Raw genomic sequence first — 21303 nt, forward strand, 5'->3', positions numbered from 1 at the left:
CACAGCAATAGACAGATGTAAGAATTGACAAAAGTATTGTCTGTTTTGCATAGATGACAAAGATGGAACAGGGAGCTGTTTTTAATCTCTTATTTCAGCTTCTGCGTCGCGTAGCGCAGCGTCCTTGTGGCCTCGTCGTAAATGCACTCTGCATTACATTTGTGCAGCACAGCTAAAAGATTGCTCAAAGTTACCTCAAATCAGGATGAAGTGCTAGCGCTCAATAAACCCAGAGGTTAAGTAAACCTTCTTTGGTTCAAGCAGCCGAACAAATTGAAAACAGAGGAAGCAAATTGGTAGCTGACAGCAGCAGTGCTACCGACGGGGCTGTTTGTTATGACTCCCACTCAGAGCGGAGCTGACAATCAAGCTCGCGGTGCTGACAAGCCACCTGTTCTTAGCATTGCAAATGAGACAAGATACGGAATCTGCTTAACGCTCCCACCTTGTGATTTTACCGAAACGTATGATACACATGACAAACATAAGGGCTTGAAGATCCAGATTCTAAACGAAACAAAGTCCTCTTTTTCTTTCAGGAAGGGACCTAGGACACCACACATATTTTACAGTGAGGCTAGAAAGTTCTTTGTTTTTTTTTTTAAACTCAAGACAACACTGTAGAAACACGGTGTGTGGAAAGTAACAGAGACGCATAACGGTTTTAGAATTCAAACCTTCACATTGTTCAAATAAACAGCACACTACAAACAGGCCCATGGTTTTTGTTGTTGTTGTTGTGTTCACCCATAATCCCTTCTCCATTCTTCCCTGCCAGTATAATTGCCTTTTTTCTCTTGCTTGAGTCAACTCCCACATTTGTTCTGAGCATACCCGTGGCTCACCATGGCAACAAGATGTTGTCTTTGTTTTCACTGTATGACACAAGTACAAACGCGGCAAAGTCATGTCTCTGGATTAAAATGTATTTCCTTTCTGCAAGCATCTGTTGGAATTGTGACTTGTCAGTCACGTTTTAGTGTCTTCCCTGTCAGTTGATGATGATAATTCATAATGGCACTTCACAGTTCCCATACCATAGAGTGCTTTTCATTTTAATACATTTTATCCTATTTAAATTGGAACGTTAACCAGGGCCAGAAGTACGAAAGCTCAGAATGGGCATGGATTTTTTTATTTTTTGTCTTTATTCTTCTTATAAAGGCGTAATTATGTTGTTATTTTGGGATAACAACTTCATTTTCTCATGATAAAGAGGGAATTTATCAAAATCCATATAAATGATTTGAGTTCCGTAGATAACAGCAACTGCTGCTTGGTTAACAGAGCTGTTGTACACTCAGGTGTCGAATTGTCGGATTACCTTTTTACAACTGTACCCACCATTTTCCTTTCACTCGCTACAATACAAGTCTGTGGAGTAGATACTGGGGGGGAGTGACTTGCATTTTCTATTACCGTAATCTGAAACTCAAATCTCTGCACTGGCTTATAGTAGCTGAGAGCTTTGATCCTTTGCCTACAAAGTGGTCCACTCATAAGTTCACTTATCCCGGATTATAGTTCTTCCCACCTATTGAGCTCTGAAATGACTGGTGTCACCACACCAAAAAAAAGATCCTAAGCAAAGCACCATGCTTGGTAAAAGGTCCGCTTTTAGTATCCAAAGCGCTTTACGGTGTTTCCTTACATTTAGTCATTCGGACACACACGCACAGGTGTGCAGGTGCTCTCCTCACCCAGCGGGTGCAATGTGGCTTTCAGTGATTTGCCCAAGAGGAGGATCTGGGAGTCAAACCACTAACCCTAACAACTACCAAATAAGCAATGGCTGCGTGTTTTGTACCACAGTTATAAGCCGCTTTGGACAAAAGCATCTGTCAAATGACTAAATGTTAATGTAAGCTATCCCGTTATCTCTCCGTGGTCCGAAGCCTTAGGATATAATGTTTACTGTGACATTTGCTTGTCTGCTGGAGTGCTTACATGATTGATTGGATAAAAAGCAGCCACCAAAGGATCCACACATCTTTGCCAAGTTGGCTATGTTAAAAAAGAAATCCTATATAAATAAAGCTCTTTGGGGTCAGATCCAGACCAAAGTCTACCAGTTGGTGAATACTCCATTAGAAAAGCTTGTCGTACGACTTTCCGAGTCACATTCTCCCAGTTTTTCCCGTCATAGCAGTAATTGAAAGTAATTGGATCAAGTGACACGATCTAGCAACTCAAAGGTTTATTAATGGCTTATAATTGATATATGTAAAGTATATGATGTGTGCATTAGTTACAACTAGTTATGGGTAGCTGACACCTCATGGAGTGTATGTCACAGTTCCCTAACGGTGCCAACACAGTCACTGTGTTGGTGTATTGCTTAATAGCTACATCTGCTGGATGAAAGAGAAGTGTATATATTCCAATTAGCTTGAATATAACCAAAATAATACGACTGTGACTAATAGCGTCAAGTGCAGAATGTACAAAAATCTTTTTTTGCGAGGATGTATAAGTGAAAAACGTGAAATCAAAGTGAAATTTTTGTTAATGTCATTTATAAAAAATGAATGAAAGTGGGAGTGCTTGTGTACTTATGTGAGGGGAGAGGGCAGAGTTGACATATTTTATTAACAACGAGAAGTTTTTACAGCATGTTGGGGTCATTTGGATTTTCTGTCTTTGAGACCAGTTGTGCTGCTTTGGAAAAAACCCTTACGCAAGATAACGATGAGGCGGGAGTACATGAAAATTATAAAGCAAGTTTGTAGAGGAGCTCCTGTTTATATAAGACAGCTTTGTGGAGCAGAGCTGACATTTTGCCTGCAAATAAAATTAAAAGGTAATTTGTGAAAAAAAAATAATAATTTAAGTGAAGAGTCCCTCAGAAACTAATTTGAACATAATTAACTGAAATGAAAACTAAGCAAAAGTGGAAACGGGAAAAGGAAAAGATTTCTTATTTGGCATTATAGGATCAAAATGATCCCCACCTGGAGTTTCTTTTGTCTTAATGGTTCCAGAAATATCGGTGGAAAATACAGAAACAAAAACTAATAACAAAACGAATACAGTCAAAAGTAGTACTTCCTCATAAACACAGTTTGGAGCTTCACTTCCTTAAAGCAAAGCAGCTGTATTGGTTCCGCCATTTTTCTCAAAGCAATTCAATTCAATTCAACTTTATTTATATAGCTGCAATTCACAACAAAGTCATCTCAAAGCACTTTACAAAATAAAGTCAAGATTATAAAGATGTATAGAGAGAACCCAACAATTCCCCCTGGAGCAAACCATAGGCAACAGTGGAGAGGAAAAACTTCCTTTAACGGAAGAAACCTCCAGCAGAACCAGGCTCAGGGTGGACGACCATCTGCCTCGACCGGTTGGGATGAGTGGAAAGTGAAGAGAGAAAAGAACAGAGCAACAAAAAGCAATGCACACATCGATACAGGGTTTCACTCCTTGTGCTGGATCCACACACCAAAGCTTCACTATTGTTTGACCCATCACTAGTTAAAACATATAAATGCTTTTCAATGGATGATGTATTTGAAAGTTATCTGCTTGGATATCGGGCTACAGTCGGATTGCGTTCGTACACGTGGGAGTGTTCAAGTTCCGGCAGTCTTAGTGTTTGAGCCACATTTAGTGAGTTAAAATAATGAGTTTGTGTTTGTTTTTATTCCGGTCACAGGAATGCACCAATGACTGCTGCAACGCCAATAATTGTACCTTAAAGGAAGAGGCTCAGTGTGCCCATGGAGTGTGCTGTGAGGGCTGCAAAGTAAGAAACACACTCCGACACACATCCAGGGAGAGTGGCGTAGGAGGGAGCTCATCTCATTTGTAGTAGATCCTCAGTATGATTAGTTCACTGTCAGTCATCATGTCAGTGTCATACTGTACCCACAGTGTGTGTCAGCTCATCATCTTCACATCACATCCGAATATGTTTCATCTCTGCTCTCTTTTTACTGTTAAAATGCAAATCCTGCCATCCTATCGTAACACACAGAGCTATGAATCTACATTCTACCACCAACCTGACAGAAGAGACAAAATACTGAAGATGGCAATAACTTATGCACTTCTAGATTCTGTTTAATATCTACTTTTCATGTTATTATACTTTTATTTTTGAGTAATCTCTTAAAGCCTGTTTTAATTCCTTTCCCAGTTCTCCTCAAAGTTGCACTTCCAAATTCTTTTTATATGAACAATGGATTTGTGGCTCCACCCACCGCTACAGTGGATTTGAAATAAAAGACTGTCAGCTTTTATTTAAGTGTTTAGTCAAAATATTGTATGAGCTGTGTAAAAAATTACAGCCATTTTTATTCTTGGACCACAACAGGCCTGTCCCAAGTTGGAAGAAGTCAAAAGATGATTTTAAAGTGGGGCATTTGCATTTGTGGTTGTTAATTGTCAATATGAAGTTCACAGAACTGTCACTTCCAGTGAACAAATGATCATTAGACTGACGAATCCAAACAACTATACCACACCGTGCACACTGGTGAGCACAGAAACACCAAAAGGCCCAGAGGGCGATGAGAACAGCTGTGGTAAAGGACAGAAAATGTATTTTCCTAGTATAATTATCCAAATATATACGGACCTGACTGTGGTTGATGTTTTTCACAGCTTACAAATACTTTACTTTTATGGTCTTCTTACTCTGTCCATATATAGTGTCTCTACTTAAGCTTAGTGTTTACGTTACCTGTGTTTTTGTGGTCACGGACACCGTAATGTTATATGAGCCACTGGGGCAAAAATTAGTTATTGGGTCCTTATCAACCCCCCGCCCCCTTGGTCCACTCTGTCAGCATTAGCGTATAACAGATCTGGCATTGTGATTTTATTCTAACTGGCCTTGATGTAATTTTGTTTGTTGTAAAGATTTATTAGATGCTAATTTATTTAGCAATATTATCCATTAACGAAATAGTAAATGTGTGAATCTAATTGTACCAATATATTTTTGATTTGTCTACAAGAGATTCTCACCACATTACATGTCTGTGCTCTCCCCTGCCTCCTGTTTCCTGTCTGTGCCAGCTGAAACAGGCAGGTACCATGTGCCGGGGGCCAGCAGGGGCATGTGACCTGCCAGAGTACTGCACTGGCGCTTCCCCTTACTGTCCTGCCAATGTCTACCTGCTGGATGGCTCGTCTTGTCAGTATGGATTGGCCTACTGCTACAATGGCATGTGCCTCACCCATGAACAGCAGTGCCTGCAGCTCTGGGGCTACGGTAATGAAAAGTCAATTAGTAACGCAAACCATGTTTAAAATGTGCATGATTTTATTTTATTTTTTAGTATTTGGGGGGCGGCTGTAGCTCAGTTGGTAAAGGCAGTCGTCCACCGACCACAGGGTGAGTGGTTCGATCCCCGGCCCTGGCTATATGTCGAAGTGTCCCTGGGCAAGAAACAGAGCCACTAACAGCCCATTCCCCTCCCCAGCTGTGCAGTGCCGGTCCAAGCCCTGTAGAAATTGGGGAGGGTTGAAAGGACAAAAAAAAAACTTTGTCAGTAAACATTCTGGATATTTTAGTCTTCCTGATTTCCTGCTAAGTCCTTCACATGGTACGTCATTATGAAATTATAATAAATGTGAATGCTCTAAAACTTAATGATCAAGCAGATATGGCTGATTCTGATTGGTCAGAATCAAAGATTAGCCTCACTAAAAAACCTTTAGAAAGATGTTGTTCTTCGAATCTGCTGGAGCCACTCTCCAGCAGAGTCACAGCCCCCAGTGTTTCTATAACCACTGGTGCCACTTGTACATTCACCTTCCACATCTTTTCTAACTCCACTTTCAGCCCTTGGTATCTCTGAAACTTCTCGTGTTCGTGATGTTGGTATCGCTTTAAATTGCTACATCTACCACTACAGCTTTGTTCTTCTGTTTCTCTCCAACTATTATATCAGGTTGGTTGTGATTTCCAGTTTGTCAGTCTGTATCTGGAAGTCCCACAGGATCTTAGCTCTGTCATTCTCAACCACCTTTGAACGTGTATCCCGTTTTGACTTTGGGACTTCCAAGCCTGCTCATCTTAGCTGCTATGATGCCAGACAGGAGGTTTCATGTTGTGCAGAGGCAGGTTATTGGGCGGGTCCTTCGGGATCAAGCCTGTGCAGCCCCACTCATGGAGTAAGGTTAGCTTCTTTAACCAGTAGGCCTGGATCATGTCTGTGCCTGGTGCTGTCCAGTTCTTCATACTTGGGGCTCAGCCGTGGATGTCTGTCATTGTGATGGTCATTGGATCTTGTTCAGGAAGGTTCCTGTGGTCTGCTCTCAAGTCCTCCAGCCACTGGGCATTGTTGTTCTGTGATGCCCCTTTCTCTTTTAACAGTATTCTTCAGGTTCCAGCCTTAGTGGCTGTGCTTTCATGTTATTACCCTGCCCCTGGGAGTACATGGCTCAGTGGAGAACATTTGTTTATTCAACTGGTTTTATCTTCTCTGGTGTACCTCTTCAGCCTGGTAGCCAGGGCTGTGAGCATTTGCTTGGCAGTCCCTAAGCAAAGTCTCCATCTATACCCCAGGTATAGATGTGCTGCCGCCATCAAATTAAAATGAGCTAATATTTTCCATTAAAAATATCTCAGTTTCAAAGTTTGATATATTGATTATGTTCTATGGCTAATAAAATATGGGTTGTTGGAATTTGTAAATGGCTGCATTCTCTTTTTATTTACATTTTCACATCTTCCCAACTTTTTGGGAATTAAAGTTGTTAATTGATAGTATTGCACTAGTGTTAAAGTTTAAAATTATATTTAAGTAATTTTGGAAATGAGCAAAAAATGTATTATTAGAAGCACCTCAGTGCAGAAACTAAACACAAAACGTTGGCAATCATCATGGTGCAGTCTCAATGTTTTAGCTCTGTTCAGAAGCTGACTATTGATTCTATGGATGTTGATCTTTTCATCTGACTGGCTTTGACACAATCCATCCAGCAATCCATTATCTTTAACTGCTTATCCTGTTTAGGGTCGCTGCAAGATGAAGCCCATCCCACCTGGCGCTGGGTTAGAGGCGGGGTACCCCCTGGAATGGTCGCCATGATAAACACAAAGAGACATACACAAACAACCATTCACATTCACATTTACACCTACAGGCAAATGAGTTAACATTTACTAACTCAACATGCATGTCCTTGGACTGTGGGAAGAAACCCAAGCAAACACAGGAAGAACATGTAAATTCCATACAGAACGGCCACAGCCGGCCTGGAATTTGACCTGCGGACTTATAGCTCTGAGGTGGCAGCACTAACCACTCCACCACCATGCTGCCTATGGCTTTGACACTAATCATGTATATTTCTCTAAATGTCTGACTGTTCTCATATTTTGCCACATCTCGCACTCATACATTGGGGTCTGTTGGCTTTGGCTGAACAGGGGATAACACTGTGCATGTGATAAGCACTGATAATCTCTGCATCAGACACGCAGGTGGCTGAGATCAGCATTAGCTGTGCCTGTATCTGTTGCCAAGAGCTTTGTGAGTCAGCACATCAACAGGGGCGACTGTGGTGCAGGAGGTAGAGCGGTCATCCATCCACTAACAGTTGTTGGTTCTGTCCATGGCTTCTCTGGTCACATGTCGAAATGTCCTTGAGCAAGACACTGAACCCCAACTTCTTTGCTCCCGGTTGAGTGTTGGCCAGCTGCATAGCAGCTCCCCCATCGGTGTGTGAGTGTGTGTGTGTGATTGTGAGTGCGAATGAATGAGAAGCAGTGCCAATAGGTAGAAAAGGGCTATAAAAGTGCAGAACATTTATCAATTTAGTTGTCTTTGGAAGAAAACACTGCTAACTGAGTTAATAAGAGTAGGCATAAGTAAACAGCCTGAAAACAGAGGGCTGATGCTATATGTTTTGTTCCCAGGTGCTCGACCAGCCCATGATGCCTGCTTTGAAGATGTCAATGCAGCAGGGAACGCTTTTGGGAACTGTGGAAAAGATGACCACGGCAATTACATGAAGTGTGAGAAAAGGTATGGGATCAACATACTACCATGTCACATACTGATACAAAACCATAAGCTAATTTTTATATGGGTAGTTACTAGGATTATAGTACAGATAATAAAGATTCTAGCCAGTAGATAATGTTCATGTTTGTATTGGATTTCTGTCATAGCTTTAGCATATCAACGATTTACATTTGAATTTTCATCAGAAATAAAAACTTGAAAAATGCAGAGGGATAATATGACACGTTTTCAGCACATGTGGTTAGGTAGGTAGCGACTGTGGCGCAGGAAGGTAGAGCGGTTGTCCACCAATCTCACAGTCGTTGGTTCAATCCTCAAGGACACATGCCAAAGTGTCCTTGAGCAAGCTCCCCCCAGCAGCTCCCCCATTGGTGTGTGTGTGTGATGAAGCAGTGTAAAGTGCTTTGAGTGCCAATAGGTAGAAAAGTGCTATATAAGTGCACAACATTTACTTTCTACATATGTGATAGAGAAGCTACATTCAAAGGCCATAGTACAGAAATAAGTATTACAGAAGTAAGAGTGAGTGTATTTAAGACAGAATGTATGCTGAGGGAGGAGGTCAGGGTGAGACTTTGGTTCACTTCCCACATTGAACTGCTAGTAGATGTCTGAATTTTAGTATTTCTCGATGTTTTCCAAAACCAGTGCCTAATGTTCTTCTGCCTAAACCTAAAAAGACTGTAGCTCTATGCTCCTTTTGTAATTTTGCCAACAAAGGTCAAGCACACCATAGTTCATGATAAGAACCTGCTGGACACCAGGAGGTAAAGTGCATTTAGAAAGTATTCGTAGCACTCATTTTTTTCATTTTGTTCTGTTAGTCTTATTTCAAGATGGTGTATATTCCTTATTTTCCTCAAAATTACACAAACAATAACTCATATTGACAATGAAAAAATGAGAGAAGTGTGTTTGACATAAAATACATAAAAAAAAAATCCTTTGCTTTGCTTTTTATTTTTTTTGTCCTTTCGGTTTATCCCGTGACTTCAGGGTAACTATAGCGGATCATTGTCCGCATGTTGGTTTGGCACAGTTTTTACGCCGGATGCCCTTCCTGAAGCAACCCTCCCCAATTTCTACCGGGCTTTGACCGGCTATGCACAGCTGGGGAGGCGAATGCGCTGTTAGGGGTTCAGTGTCTTGCCCAGAGACACTTCAACATATAGCCGGGAACGAGGATCGAACCACTGATCTGTGGACGACTTCCTTTACCAACTGAGCCACAGTTGAAGTATCACCTTTAGCACCAATTACAGCCTCAAGCCTTTTTAAGTATGATGCTACAAGCTTGTCACACCTATTGTTGGGCATTTTCTCCCATTTTTCTTTGAACTGCCTCCCATTACGTTGGATGGCCATTTTCAGATTTCTCCAGAGATGTTCAGGTTCAAGTCTGAGTTCTGGGGCTCAGGGACATTCACACAGTTGTCTTGTACTCCTTTGTTATCTTGGCTGTGTGCTTTGGGTTGTTATCCTGTTGAAAGATGAACCGTCGCCCCAGTCTGAGGTACAGAGCGCTCTGGAACAGGTTTTCATCAAGGATGTCTCTGTACATAGAACGTCACCTAATAAACTATATTTATGGGCTGATTAGAACTGATGATGACCCCTTGAATGGTGTGATTCCTTCCCGATCAGGTGGCACAACAAACCCCCAGAACTATAGATGCAACAATGTCCAGCTACATCCAGCTACTTTGCATTTGTATGCGTGGACAGGGACACAGTTAGAGGCAAGCTGGTGAACATAATGAAGCATTTAGAAGCAAAAATAGATATTTTTTTAGGAGCTGGTGATCAAAACCGAGCTCAAACATAGTAATTATTGGATTTCAGTTCATTAGGTTTAGAGAAACTGGACTCCATAGTAATGTTGTTCTGCCCATGACCATTTAGTTACTTTCAAATCGTTGCTGCTTTAACTGAATCAAGTGTTTTATCAAACAGACTAATACACACACTGAGGTCTGTACACAGTCAGCACAGTCATCAGGGAGGCAGGTTCCATGGCACAGTGCCAGAGCAAATGATTGGAGCCAAATTAGCAACTTAGCTATGTAAATGAGCTCATGGATTTAGGTGGTTGATGGCTGCCTTGTATGATCCACCACTGCCCAAAATCATTGTCAGGTCCCACAGGAGGCATTACAGTGTTTTCTGGCCACAGTGAGTCACAGAGCTGATTAGAAGAAATGTAAATACACTATCTGCATGTTATTAAGATATGTGAGTAACACAAACACAGCCACTATCTGTCCATCATTCTTTAATTTACTTCACTTGTTTTCCCCATGACAGACTGTCTGTGTCTGTGTGTGTGTGTGTGTGTGTGTGTGTGTATTTGAATCTCCATAATAATAAGAAAGATTTGAGTGTTGGTGGGGGGATGAATCCTGCAGAAAGTATAAAAGCGAGGTACTTACAGAATCCAAAATCCAGACATCTTCTATTAGGATCTGTGGGGTAAGGTGTCATTATTAAATTTTGAATCGGCATTGCACCAGGCCATCAAAATGATGTAGCAAACATGAACTTTAATTAACAATTTAATTTAGTGCTGTCAATGTTAAAGCAATAATACGTTAATGCAAATGCTTTTAAATGTCACTAATTGTTTTGTTATATTCTCTCGACGCTGTGAAATGGTGACCAATTCACAGCTGTTTTTGGTTTCAAACGTGCACGGAGTGAGATCAATAGATGGGAAGTTATAGTGGTGGTTTTTCTGCTATATTTTCTCCATTGTCTGCCTCTCTGTCCAACAGAGGGCAGGGCAGATAATTGATCTCTGTCTTCGCTCGACAAACAGAATAAACAGCACATTGCCGGATATCTAAAGGAAAAATAAATATTTATTGATATAGTTTCAATCAGCCCCTAGCATTCACAGCATGGAGCAGGCCTCTATGAAGGCAGGGTTGAGCAGCTCTGGAGCCAAATGTATTAACTGGCCACAGTGTAACTTTGACATGGACTAATACAGAAGGTCTTACAAAAATGTGGGCTCAGTGATCTAAGATTGAACAGGCAGTTTTGTTACTTAAAGAAAAAGTTAGACTTGGTTATAAAACAATAAAAATGTAACACTGAACAAGCACTGAAAAATCATGCGTTTCTGGAGTAAGAAAACTTTAATAGCTAACAACCTTCGAGCTGAGACAAATGTTCTAACCTTTGCATCCCAACCTGCCTCACATCTTACCATTAAAGTTTGTTTTAAAGGGTCCTATGTAAGCTTTCTAAAACAACTGGTCAGGTTTTTATCAAACACTAAAATGGTAAATGGTAAATGTTCTGCACTTATGCAGCACTTTTCTACCTATTGGCACTCAAAGCGCTTTATACTGCTTCTTATTCACCCATTCACACTCACAATCACACACACACATTCACACACCAATGGGGGAGCTGCTATGCAGCTGGCCAACACTCAGTGGGAGCAACTAAGTTGGGGTTCAGTGACATGTGCCCGGAGGAGCCGGGGATTGAACCAACAACTGTGAGAATGGTTCCATATAAATAAGCACTTTTATTTTACAGATACATGTAATTAGAATGTAAATAACATTAGTTATGAGCTGGTAAATCATGACCCTGACTGATTGACATAGTCAGGGCTGATAAATATTAGTAAACCGATATATTTTTTAGTTGTTTTAATTTACATAGAGCTCTGATGGCTTAATGTAAAGGCTATATGTGGGCTTTTATCTCTATACAGTGATGCCAAGTGTGGTAAGATCCAGTGCCACAGCGCTGCCAAGAAACCCAAAGGCACCAATGCCGTATCCATAGACACCACTATCAAGACAGGCGGCACTGAGGTGAAGTGCCGTGGCACCTATGTCTACAGCACCCAGGATGGTCAGGGCGACCTGCCTGATCCCGGTCTTGTCATGACTGGCACCAAGTGTGGAGAAGGCAAGGTAGGTCCACACCAGCTGTCAATTATGTGAATTGATAATTCTTTTTTTTAATAATTTTTTTTTTTTGCATGTATCTGCATCATACTGTTGAGTGATACTAGTTTTTGCTCAGTACCAAAACCTAGCAATCACCTGCTGACCACTGTACCAGAGATTTCCAGTTCAGAGAGTGGATCTGGTGGTTTACAGTGTCAAAAAGAGGCAGAGTATTAAGAAGGATTGAAACAGAAGATTGTTCTATAGCCTTTTTGGGCCTAAGGGGTTGTGCAACTGCCAGGAGGGCCATTAAAACACCATGAGCACTTCTGAAGCCAAACTGGTTGAGGGGTTGAGATCAGACTTCTTCAGTGGGGTAACCCAGGCTTTTAAACCGGGATTTAAATATTGTGGGGACATACTTATTTGGAGTTATGTGTGAATGATTTGTAAGGTTATAACGATTCTTAAACAAAAACTACTAACAGCAATAATAATATTACTGATTTCAGGCAGTACAAAAGTCCATTATGTTGGAAAGTCCTACCAAAAGACCGAATCATGAAATCCAAGTCAGACATCAAATCACCAGTGTTGAGCATTGTGTTGGCAATTGTGAAAAAGCAAACTTTGTGACCATTTTCTATAGTGTCCTTCTTTTGGTGTTCAAAAAGGATTTTATCAAAATATAGACATTGTATTATGTTTTCTAATTTATCCAACCACTTCTCAAAACCAAAAAAATGTTTGGAAAAATTGGAAACTGGTGGCTGCCACCTTGTTAAAGAAGAAGCTGTTAACATCCTCAGCAGAAAGAGAGAACGATCGGTGAGGTGCAAGTTGCCTCAATATCTGGCTTCTCGAAGTTTCAAAGCAAATTTCAAATTAAGTTTTGTGTGATGCATTTTAAAAAAGCCATGTCCAAAACATTCAGACACATTTAGCCAGGGCCGATCATCATTGTGCCAGTAAGAAAAACAAAAAACCAACAGCAGGAAATTAGAACAGATGTAGCTGTAACAATTGTGAAGACTAGCTGAAAGCTACTTAGATTGACAAACCACCCACAAACAATTTATATCAACACAGACGCTTCTAATTTAGCAGTATAAAAAGAAAACATATAAAACAAAAAAGTAGGAACATAACAGTTGTCATGTGTTAGACAAAAGTCAAAATGTCTGTTGTTCTGGACTCATTAAAAAGGGTTTGTCTTGCTATGTTACCGTCCCACCAACGGCAACTCACCCCAACTAGAGTGGGCTCCGACAGAAATAATTATGCAAACTAGTTTTCCACCCCGGCTTCAATTCAATTCAATTGTACTTTATTTATATAGCGCCAATTCACAACAAAGTCATCTCAAGGCACTTTACAGAATAAAGTCAAGATTATAAAGATGTATAAAGAGAACCCAACAATTCCCCCTGGAGCAAACCATAGGCAACAGTGGAGAGGAAAAACCCCCTTTAACGGAAGAAACCTCCAGCAGAACCAGGCTCAGGGTGGACGGTCATCTGCCTCGACCGGTTGGGGTGAGTGGAAAGGGGAGAGAGAAAAGAACAGAGCAACAAAAGCAACAACAAAACATCGGGCAGATTGGTAGGACCAGTAGCTTCACGCTGGAAGACACACAGCTTCAAAGCCGGGGGACACCTGCAGAAAGGGACAGAGAGAGGGGGACAGAGGAGGACAAAGACAACTACGGGAGAGAACACACAGAGTTAATGACATACAGTGGTGACAATTGCGGGGTGAGAGGAGAGGAGAGATGGTCAAGAGGAGGAAAGGAGCTCAGTGCATTGGGGGGTGGGTCCCCCAGCAGTCTAAGCCTATGGCAGCATAACTATAACTAACTATATGCTTTATTAAAGAGGAAGGTTTTAAGCCTAGACTTAAAAGTAGAGAGGGTGTCTGCTTCCTGAGTCTGAACTGGGAGCTGGTTCCACAAGAGAGGAGCTTGATAGCTAAAGGCTCTACCTGTGAAAATAATACTTGCCTAATGTCTGTTTCTCTGTGAGCACTTGACTGTATGAGTCACTTTGTTAGGGAACCACTCTGCGATTTTAGTGTTTTCGCAGTTCAAGAACGCCAAGTTATTTCCAGTTAAATTCTCACCATTGGTTTTCTCTCTGTTCAACTTTAATTATGTTTTTTTTATTATTAAGCATTGAGGTTTTCATCTTGAGAGTACTAAGTTTGAACCACTTGCACACAGTTAAAGTGTCATAATATTTGCACGGAGAAACCCTTATTTACACTAGTTCAGTGCTGAGAGGGAGGCTTGGGAGACAGAAGAATCACTTAGTGTGTCTGTGAGCAGCTCAGCCTTCCCATTGCTGCTCAAGAGCAGAGAGGAGCAGGGAGGAGAGGGAATCTCTACAGTATAGAAGATTGAATAAAATACCGTCAAATGCTTGTGCTTTATTAGCCAACCAGTCATCACAAGCTAAAATATGTTTGATACAGCTGCTTCTATCAGTATTGTTTATACAATGAGAAAAAAAAAAAAACAGGTAAGTTTGCTGAAAGCAGCGAAAATTGTCGCCAACTCTGCAAGTCTCTAGAGCTTTTTGGCTTAGTTTAGCTCGTTGTTTTGGTTTTATATCCCAAAAATATACTTTGGTCAACTTTCATCTTTCTCAGATATCCAGCATCATACAGCACCTCTGCCGTGCATAACTATGTGCTGAATGAGCATCATTATAGCATCTAAAGATAGTAGATGATTAGGTATTGTAACAGTCCACTACTTACAAAATTAATGTCAGTGGGAGGATGTGTGTTTTTTGTCTTTGTTTTGTTTCTCTGGGCTGTTATTCAGATGCTAAATGAAGTATAAAAAGTCAAATAAACACACCTACAAGCACACACGAGCTTTATTGTGCAAATTAAGCTGAGTTATGTGACCTACATGCACACTGACCATTGTTAATGCTGTGCTCGATGGGTGTGTATGCGAAAATCCACAGATATATGCACAATATATACACCACACTATATACATTCCACCAGTACATTCTCTCTGCATCTGTCTATATTGTGCTCCCTCTGCAGTACATTAGAGCCACTTGAATTCCATTTCAACTAGTGTGCAACCACAGTGAAAGGACTGAATAGTGCTGCATGAGTAATATATTATAAATAGGCAGCCAAAAATATTGTCTGCCATCCAGCATGATTAATTTTGAGTCATCATATTGAATGGGCCTTTTTTAAGAAATAAATGCATACGAAACACAAAGATGCTGCTTCTAATCACACACATCACTTAAACTAAATTGATTATTCCTACAGTAAAGCAACAGGCAGAATACAATAAACAGTACTAAGGCAGATATTAATATTATGACATAGTGATGTAACACTCCATCACTGTGACAGTTTGGAAGAGAAGTTCCGAAAGACTTGGCTGTGTTTATGGGTTTAGACTGTAGTGTTTAAAAGTTTGGATAATTATATATCGTACCCGATTTAAATGTTGCTACTTTGTCCTTAAAGTTTAAGTCCGGCACCCTTTTCTGGATTTATCCCTAACTCAACTAAAGTAATTCATGGCACACAGGTTTAGTAGTGTGACTTGATCACAGGCCAAATCTTTAAGTCTCCACATTTCCAAGTTTCGTTTCTTGTGGAGGTCAGTGGTGGTTAAAGACAGTATTGTGTGTTAATTTGTGTACCATCTCTCTCCCTGGTTTCTTGTCAGCTTCCACTTGGGCAAACCTTTTGACTTGGACACCACTTAGTTCCCTTGGATGTAAGCCTTTTGAGTGGAATGACTTATTGTCTATTAACACAAATCTCAAATAATAAACGGCCTTTCTGCCTCTGTGATTGCTGCTTTGTAGGGTATCAGATTAGCTGTATACTAAATCCGTTTGAACAGTTAAAGCGTCAGACATGTCATAGATTGTAAGAACTGTATTAATGTGGAATCTGGTGACACAAAGCACACATTCATACCAAACTGTTTGAGTACAGGACTTTCAGCTCATTGCAGTTGCATAGCTGATTGGAGCATTAGTTGTGCATAGTAGAAATGAATGCTGCACATTTTCTAGATGCAATGCCACGTATGGCCAGAAGGGCAGTATCAAGCAATCTCAGCAGTGGCTTTGAATAACAACAACAATATAAAAATATTAGGGGAAGTATTTTTTGGGGTCTTGTCACATCTACACTAACACCTACATACCTACTATTTATTTTGTCTTTGCTGTTTTCTATACTGTAATTTCAACGATGTCTTTCTGTGATTTCTGTTTACGTTGTGGAAAAGCCGAAGTTCATGAAAATGAAATTCTGTGGTTTGCCAGGAATGTTTAGACATAGTTCTGCCCTCCAGTGGATAATTCCACAGAACAAACATTGGCAATTCAGATAAGGTCAAATCAATATCAATTAAGTGTTTTTACAGCATTCGATCTACGACCATATTCAGTTGTTGGGAGCACAGGTTTTAAACACATGTTGAAGGTGGTTGAGCCCTGGCATTAAATTCCTTATCATCCATATTTAGCCTGAAAGTTGTAGCAGCAGCTTTGTTTTATTTGAAATTTTACTAAATCATTGATGGTTGCAAAAACACGCTTAAGCATTTTTATGCCTAATATTATTATTTTATAATTATAATTATTTTACCAAAACCTTTTTTTGAATTATTATTATGAATTATTTTTGTGTACCTTTAGACCCTGTAAATTAGGTAATGACGTGTATATGTACCACTGTTATGTGTCCACTGCAGAACAAGAACAAGAACAACCTTATTGTCATTATAAGGTTATGTATGTTGTCACTAGAGGGCAGAGCCAATGAAATTATTTCTCTGCATTTGACCCATACCCCCGAGGGAGGAGTGGGCAGCCACGGGGGGATAGCGCAAAGTGCCTTGCTCAGGGACACAACTGGTGGGTCGGCTGGGATTCGATTCCCGCTGACTTCTGCATCCCATCCTGCTGCTCTACCCATTGAGTTAACAGGCTGCCTACATTATCTGTGATACAAATTTGGTCATCTCTCACAGGCAACTCATGAGCCAAAAATGTAAACAACAAAAGAAAAGTGTAGAAACGTGTGTATGCATTTTTAAATGGCAGTTGGCTTCTACAAACTTGCTTTTGACAAGCTTGGTTCTAAATGTATCAGAAAACAGAATTTACAATTCTTTTTCAAGAGACACAACACAACATAGGCCAGATTAAATTAGCATGTTAAACTGTACTGTCATCAGAATTACTGCCCTTTGCAGCAATAACTGCCTGAGAAATCTCTGGCATTCTTCTCCTTCTTCTTCTTCTTCTTTCGGCTGTTCCCTTTCAGCGGTCGCCACAGCGAATCACGTGCCTCCATCTAACCCTGTCCTCTGCATTCTACTGATCAGTATTTCCAAAAGTGCAAATGCTCTCAGATTGATCATGCATGCCCTCTCAGGTTTTAAAAAAATCTGAAAATAAGTTCATATCTAGTGAACCGATAATATAAGTTTATATTTGGCTCTTTCTCCATAGTTACAATGACCTGTCATTTTCAGTGTAAATTAGAACAACAAAAAAAAGCTTTCTTTAATAACTTGCCGGTCCATACTTGTTTCGAGAAAGGAGATGTACCCAAGAAACAAAAAGGTGTAAACTATAGCATCAGGAGACAAGCTGCAACTAAATCTAGCTGCCCTCATGGGCAAAGTGGCCAAAATAAGCCTTGCTAAGATAAGTCAAATCAGAAATAAACGTTGCAGTGGGCCAAGGTGCATAAACTGTGGCCTTTAAACGTCTGAACTTTTACTATGTTTTGTGGACTGGGCCAGACTTTGAGGTGTTTCAATTCAGGCAATAATAATTAGATTTTATGCTTAATATGCTTAAAAATGAATTGTTAATTGTCTGCATTTTGTGATCCATTTACAATTACTCAACTGAACAAAAATAAAAATACTTAAATGTGTGCATCAGTGTTTCCGAAGTACACACTTATCACATACACTCTAGTGTATGTTTAAGCTTGTAACATCTTTTGTTGAAAAGTATTAATAACTGCTCTACATGACTTGCAAAGATGGCTTTGTTAAACAAAACATCACTCCATCATTGGTCCTTTACCTGTTACTGCTTTATCTGTTCAGGGCCGTGAGGGTCTGAAGCCTGTCCAAGTGGTCCACCGTGGACAGGTCTCCAGTCTATCTTAGGGCCAACACAGCGAGACATACACAGACAGACAACCATTCACCCTCACATTCACACAATTTTGAAGTCTCTGAATGACCTAACTTACATGACTGGAAGGTTGAGTTGAACTAGCTTCTAGCTGTGATCTGTCAGAAATGTTGTTAAAGCCAGTCTATGAAATTTTGGAAGTAATTTAACACAGGAAACTAATGCTGGTCAACCAAACCCTTCAGGCAGCCAGGTTGCCCAAGGGCACTGGAAGAAGGCCAGTCAATGTCTTTATACATATCTATATTTAACACTTTATCATTCTGGTTGTGTTGCCACAGGTGTGCAAAGACCGCCGGTGCCAAAATGCCTCTTTTACCGAGCTGGAGAATTGCATCGGCCGCTGTCACAGCAATGGGGTATTTACGCATACACACACAAACACACATTCATGAGCATGCCACCATGCAACACAGCCAACTTACTTGACTGTGGGGCACAGCTCCCTAATCTTATTGTCACAATGTGTCCTTGGGAAAAGGTGGCTCTTTGCAGCGCTGTCACCCAGTTTGTCTTAAAAGTCAGGAAAATAGATGGCTGGAATACAGCAGCAACTAAAGTGATTAACTATTTATTGAAACAGTACAAGCAAGCCTGAGGCAGATAAGGAAGAGTCATACATAGTTTATGAGTCAGTAACCAAGCTCTGGAGAGAAGTGTTTGGGGTTTAAACACTTGTTACTTTAAAAGGAGATGTAGTGAGGATGTAGATAGAGGTTATTTATCTGGGAACTGAGACAAAGTGTATTGATCTAGTGAACATAGCCATGGAAGGAGCTTTTAAACATAAACTCAGACACAAAGTGATAATGTCATTTTCATTTACCACAAGTTTAGGCCAGATTTGTTTGTAGAAACTACAGATATTTCAGGGAAAGTTGTCACCTAATGACATTCAGATATATATACTGATATATATACTATACTCTTTTTACTTCTTTTATGCTCCAATAATCACCATGGTTATAAACAAATGCGAATTGAGCAGTTGTTCCATATTACATGACACTACACAATACAACTAGTAAGAAAAACCACGTGTAGCAAGTAACTTTATGAACGAAAAAAAAAAACAACAGCATTATTGATGGATTTACTAAAAATAGGGAGGTTACGGAAGAGCAATGTCAACAAGACAGAGAAACACAAGAGTGAATGCGAAGCAGCATCGTTTAAAATATGGAGTCTGAAGTAGACTCTGACCCGTGACAACAAAAGTAAGTATAAAGTAGCTCGTACCATGAAGAGGGGATACGTCTAGGCTGACTTGATGTAGGTATGAGAAGTCTGACACAGACACAGTGGGGACACAGACCTGTCCCCACAACAGAGTCAAACCTCACTAACCTCTTTTACCACCTACACAAGAATCATGCTCGGAGTGAGAGAGTCCGTGCTTTACTATCCGATGTGACTCACTGCTGAGCGGGTAGAGCTCATAGAAGGAGTAGGTGTTTGGGAGGGGATAACCTGCTGTCTCTGAGCAAGAGAGACCACTATGTTTGGCTTAACATTAATGTATATACAGCTCTGGTTTTAGAGAGATCATTGCGAGAACAAACACATATTGATGGTGGATGGGAGACCATGGGAATTTTAGTGACTCACAGAGCTTCTATTGCAAGAGCTGAGTATTTCACCTCAGCAGGTCATCTCCCTCTGCGTCTCCTCATGCAGCTCATCACTTGTTCAATCTTACTCATGCAGCTCTCTAGTTAGCATGAAACTCAGCTCCACCCTTAGCCAGGCGGGCATGGAGAGGACAGACCGCATCATTAACACCATAACCGTATTCTCATCTGCTAATCTAATTCACTGCTTCAATCAATAAAATGGTAAATGGTCGGCACTTGTATAGTGCTTTTCTATCTATTGGTGTTGGGGTTCAGTGACTTGCTCCAGGACACTCAGACACGTGACCGGGAGAGCCGGGGATCGAACGAAGAACTGTGGCATTGTGGGATATCTCCAGGGTCACAGTCGCGAATGCTGAGAATCAGTTGGCAAAAGAGATTTTTAATTAACGCAACCAGTGGGTGTCACAGGTGTAGCGACTGGAATATTATCCCTCAGTGGCTCAGATAAAAACTGAGACAGCATTATTTATTTATATTTACTCACACTTTTTTTAACACAAAACCATCTTCAGTATTAAGATAATTTCAGACCAGCTGCAGTTATTAATTACCACAGTGCAGTCAAATGAACTCAGCTGCAGCTCTGCTCATTTAAACTATTAGTGGTAGTAAACATACCTCTAAGTGAACTAATACAGCAAGGAAACAAATTGTCCCCACAGTGAACAAACAGCAATAAACCAGAAATAATGCTGTCATACAATAAGTTGTATATATTTGATATTGTAAACATGAAAAAAAATACTAGTTTAATATGTTCACTTGACAAAAGCTCAGCAATTATGACATTTGGTGTTGTAATTTCATTCTAGAGGTCATATAGAAAAGCAAGGCGAGTATTCTGTGTAACTGCCATTTTTCTGGAAATGGTTACATAAGCTCACAAAGTAACAGCAGTGTAATGCGATATAGCAGTTTTGCCATTATTGTTCCTCCATTATGGCTTTTTGCTACCTGAGGGGTTTCAGGCCAAAGCTAGTGACATGCTGACAGCTTATATTTTTGTCTGCAGAGTAATATTTGTAATGCCACATGGAAATTAAAGCTGTGGTTTTTCCTTCTTTTCAGAATTGAACAATTGACAGGTTTTTTTCTTTCCAGTCCCCCTCGGTTATTTCCAGTGCGAACACATGTGAGCAATTTGGGGGCACAAATAGACCCAGTTTAATTCTAATGCCATGCTGTATTACAAGCTTTATTACAGAGCGTAATCATTAAGTTTCTACTTAATGATTACGGCAGCTGGGCAGCCGGGTAAACTGTATTTCAACTGTGCTGTCAAAAATAAATAGAACTTTAATTCCAAAAGAAATTACAGAGACACTATGTAAGCAAACTGATAGCTGCAGCTTTCAGGCTGATGAGTTGTGGTAGCAGCAAAAGAGACACACTATTCAGCATCTAAACTAACCAATCTTAACCTTGTCAATATTGATTCGATCTCTGTATAGGCTGAAGCAATGCTTTCTGAAATCTAACCACTAGAACAGAAGTACAGTGAATAAATTAAACAGAGTATTTCTCTGGTAAAAAAAAAGCTAGTATAGTATAGTATACACTGTAT

At 40.3% G+C, this 21303-nt stretch overlaps 1 protein-coding gene across 1 annotated transcript in view; it reads left to right on the plus strand.

Moving 5' to 3' along the window:
* Window positions 1-21303, plus strand: part of adam19a (ADAM metallopeptidase domain 19a) — a 179517-nt gene that overhangs the window by 139126 nt on the left and 19088 nt on the right. The window contains exons 13-17 of the mRNA XM_067523712.1: window positions 3656-3745; window positions 5023-5218; window positions 7874-7982; window positions 11710-11914; window positions 18384-18461. Coding sequence (XP_067379813.1) covers window positions 3656-3745; window positions 5023-5218; window positions 7874-7982; window positions 11710-11914; window positions 18384-18461 — 678 coding nt within the window. The remainder of the gene's footprint in view (window positions 1-3655; window positions 3746-5022; window positions 5219-7873; window positions 7983-11709; window positions 11915-18383; window positions 18462-21303) is intronic.

This window comes from Channa argus, chromosome 12 (assembly GCF_033026475.1).
Source record: "Channa argus isolate prfri chromosome 12, Channa argus male v1.0, whole genome shotgun sequence".
NCBI lineage: Eukaryota > Metazoa > Chordata > Actinopteri > Anabantiformes > Channidae > Channa > Channa argus.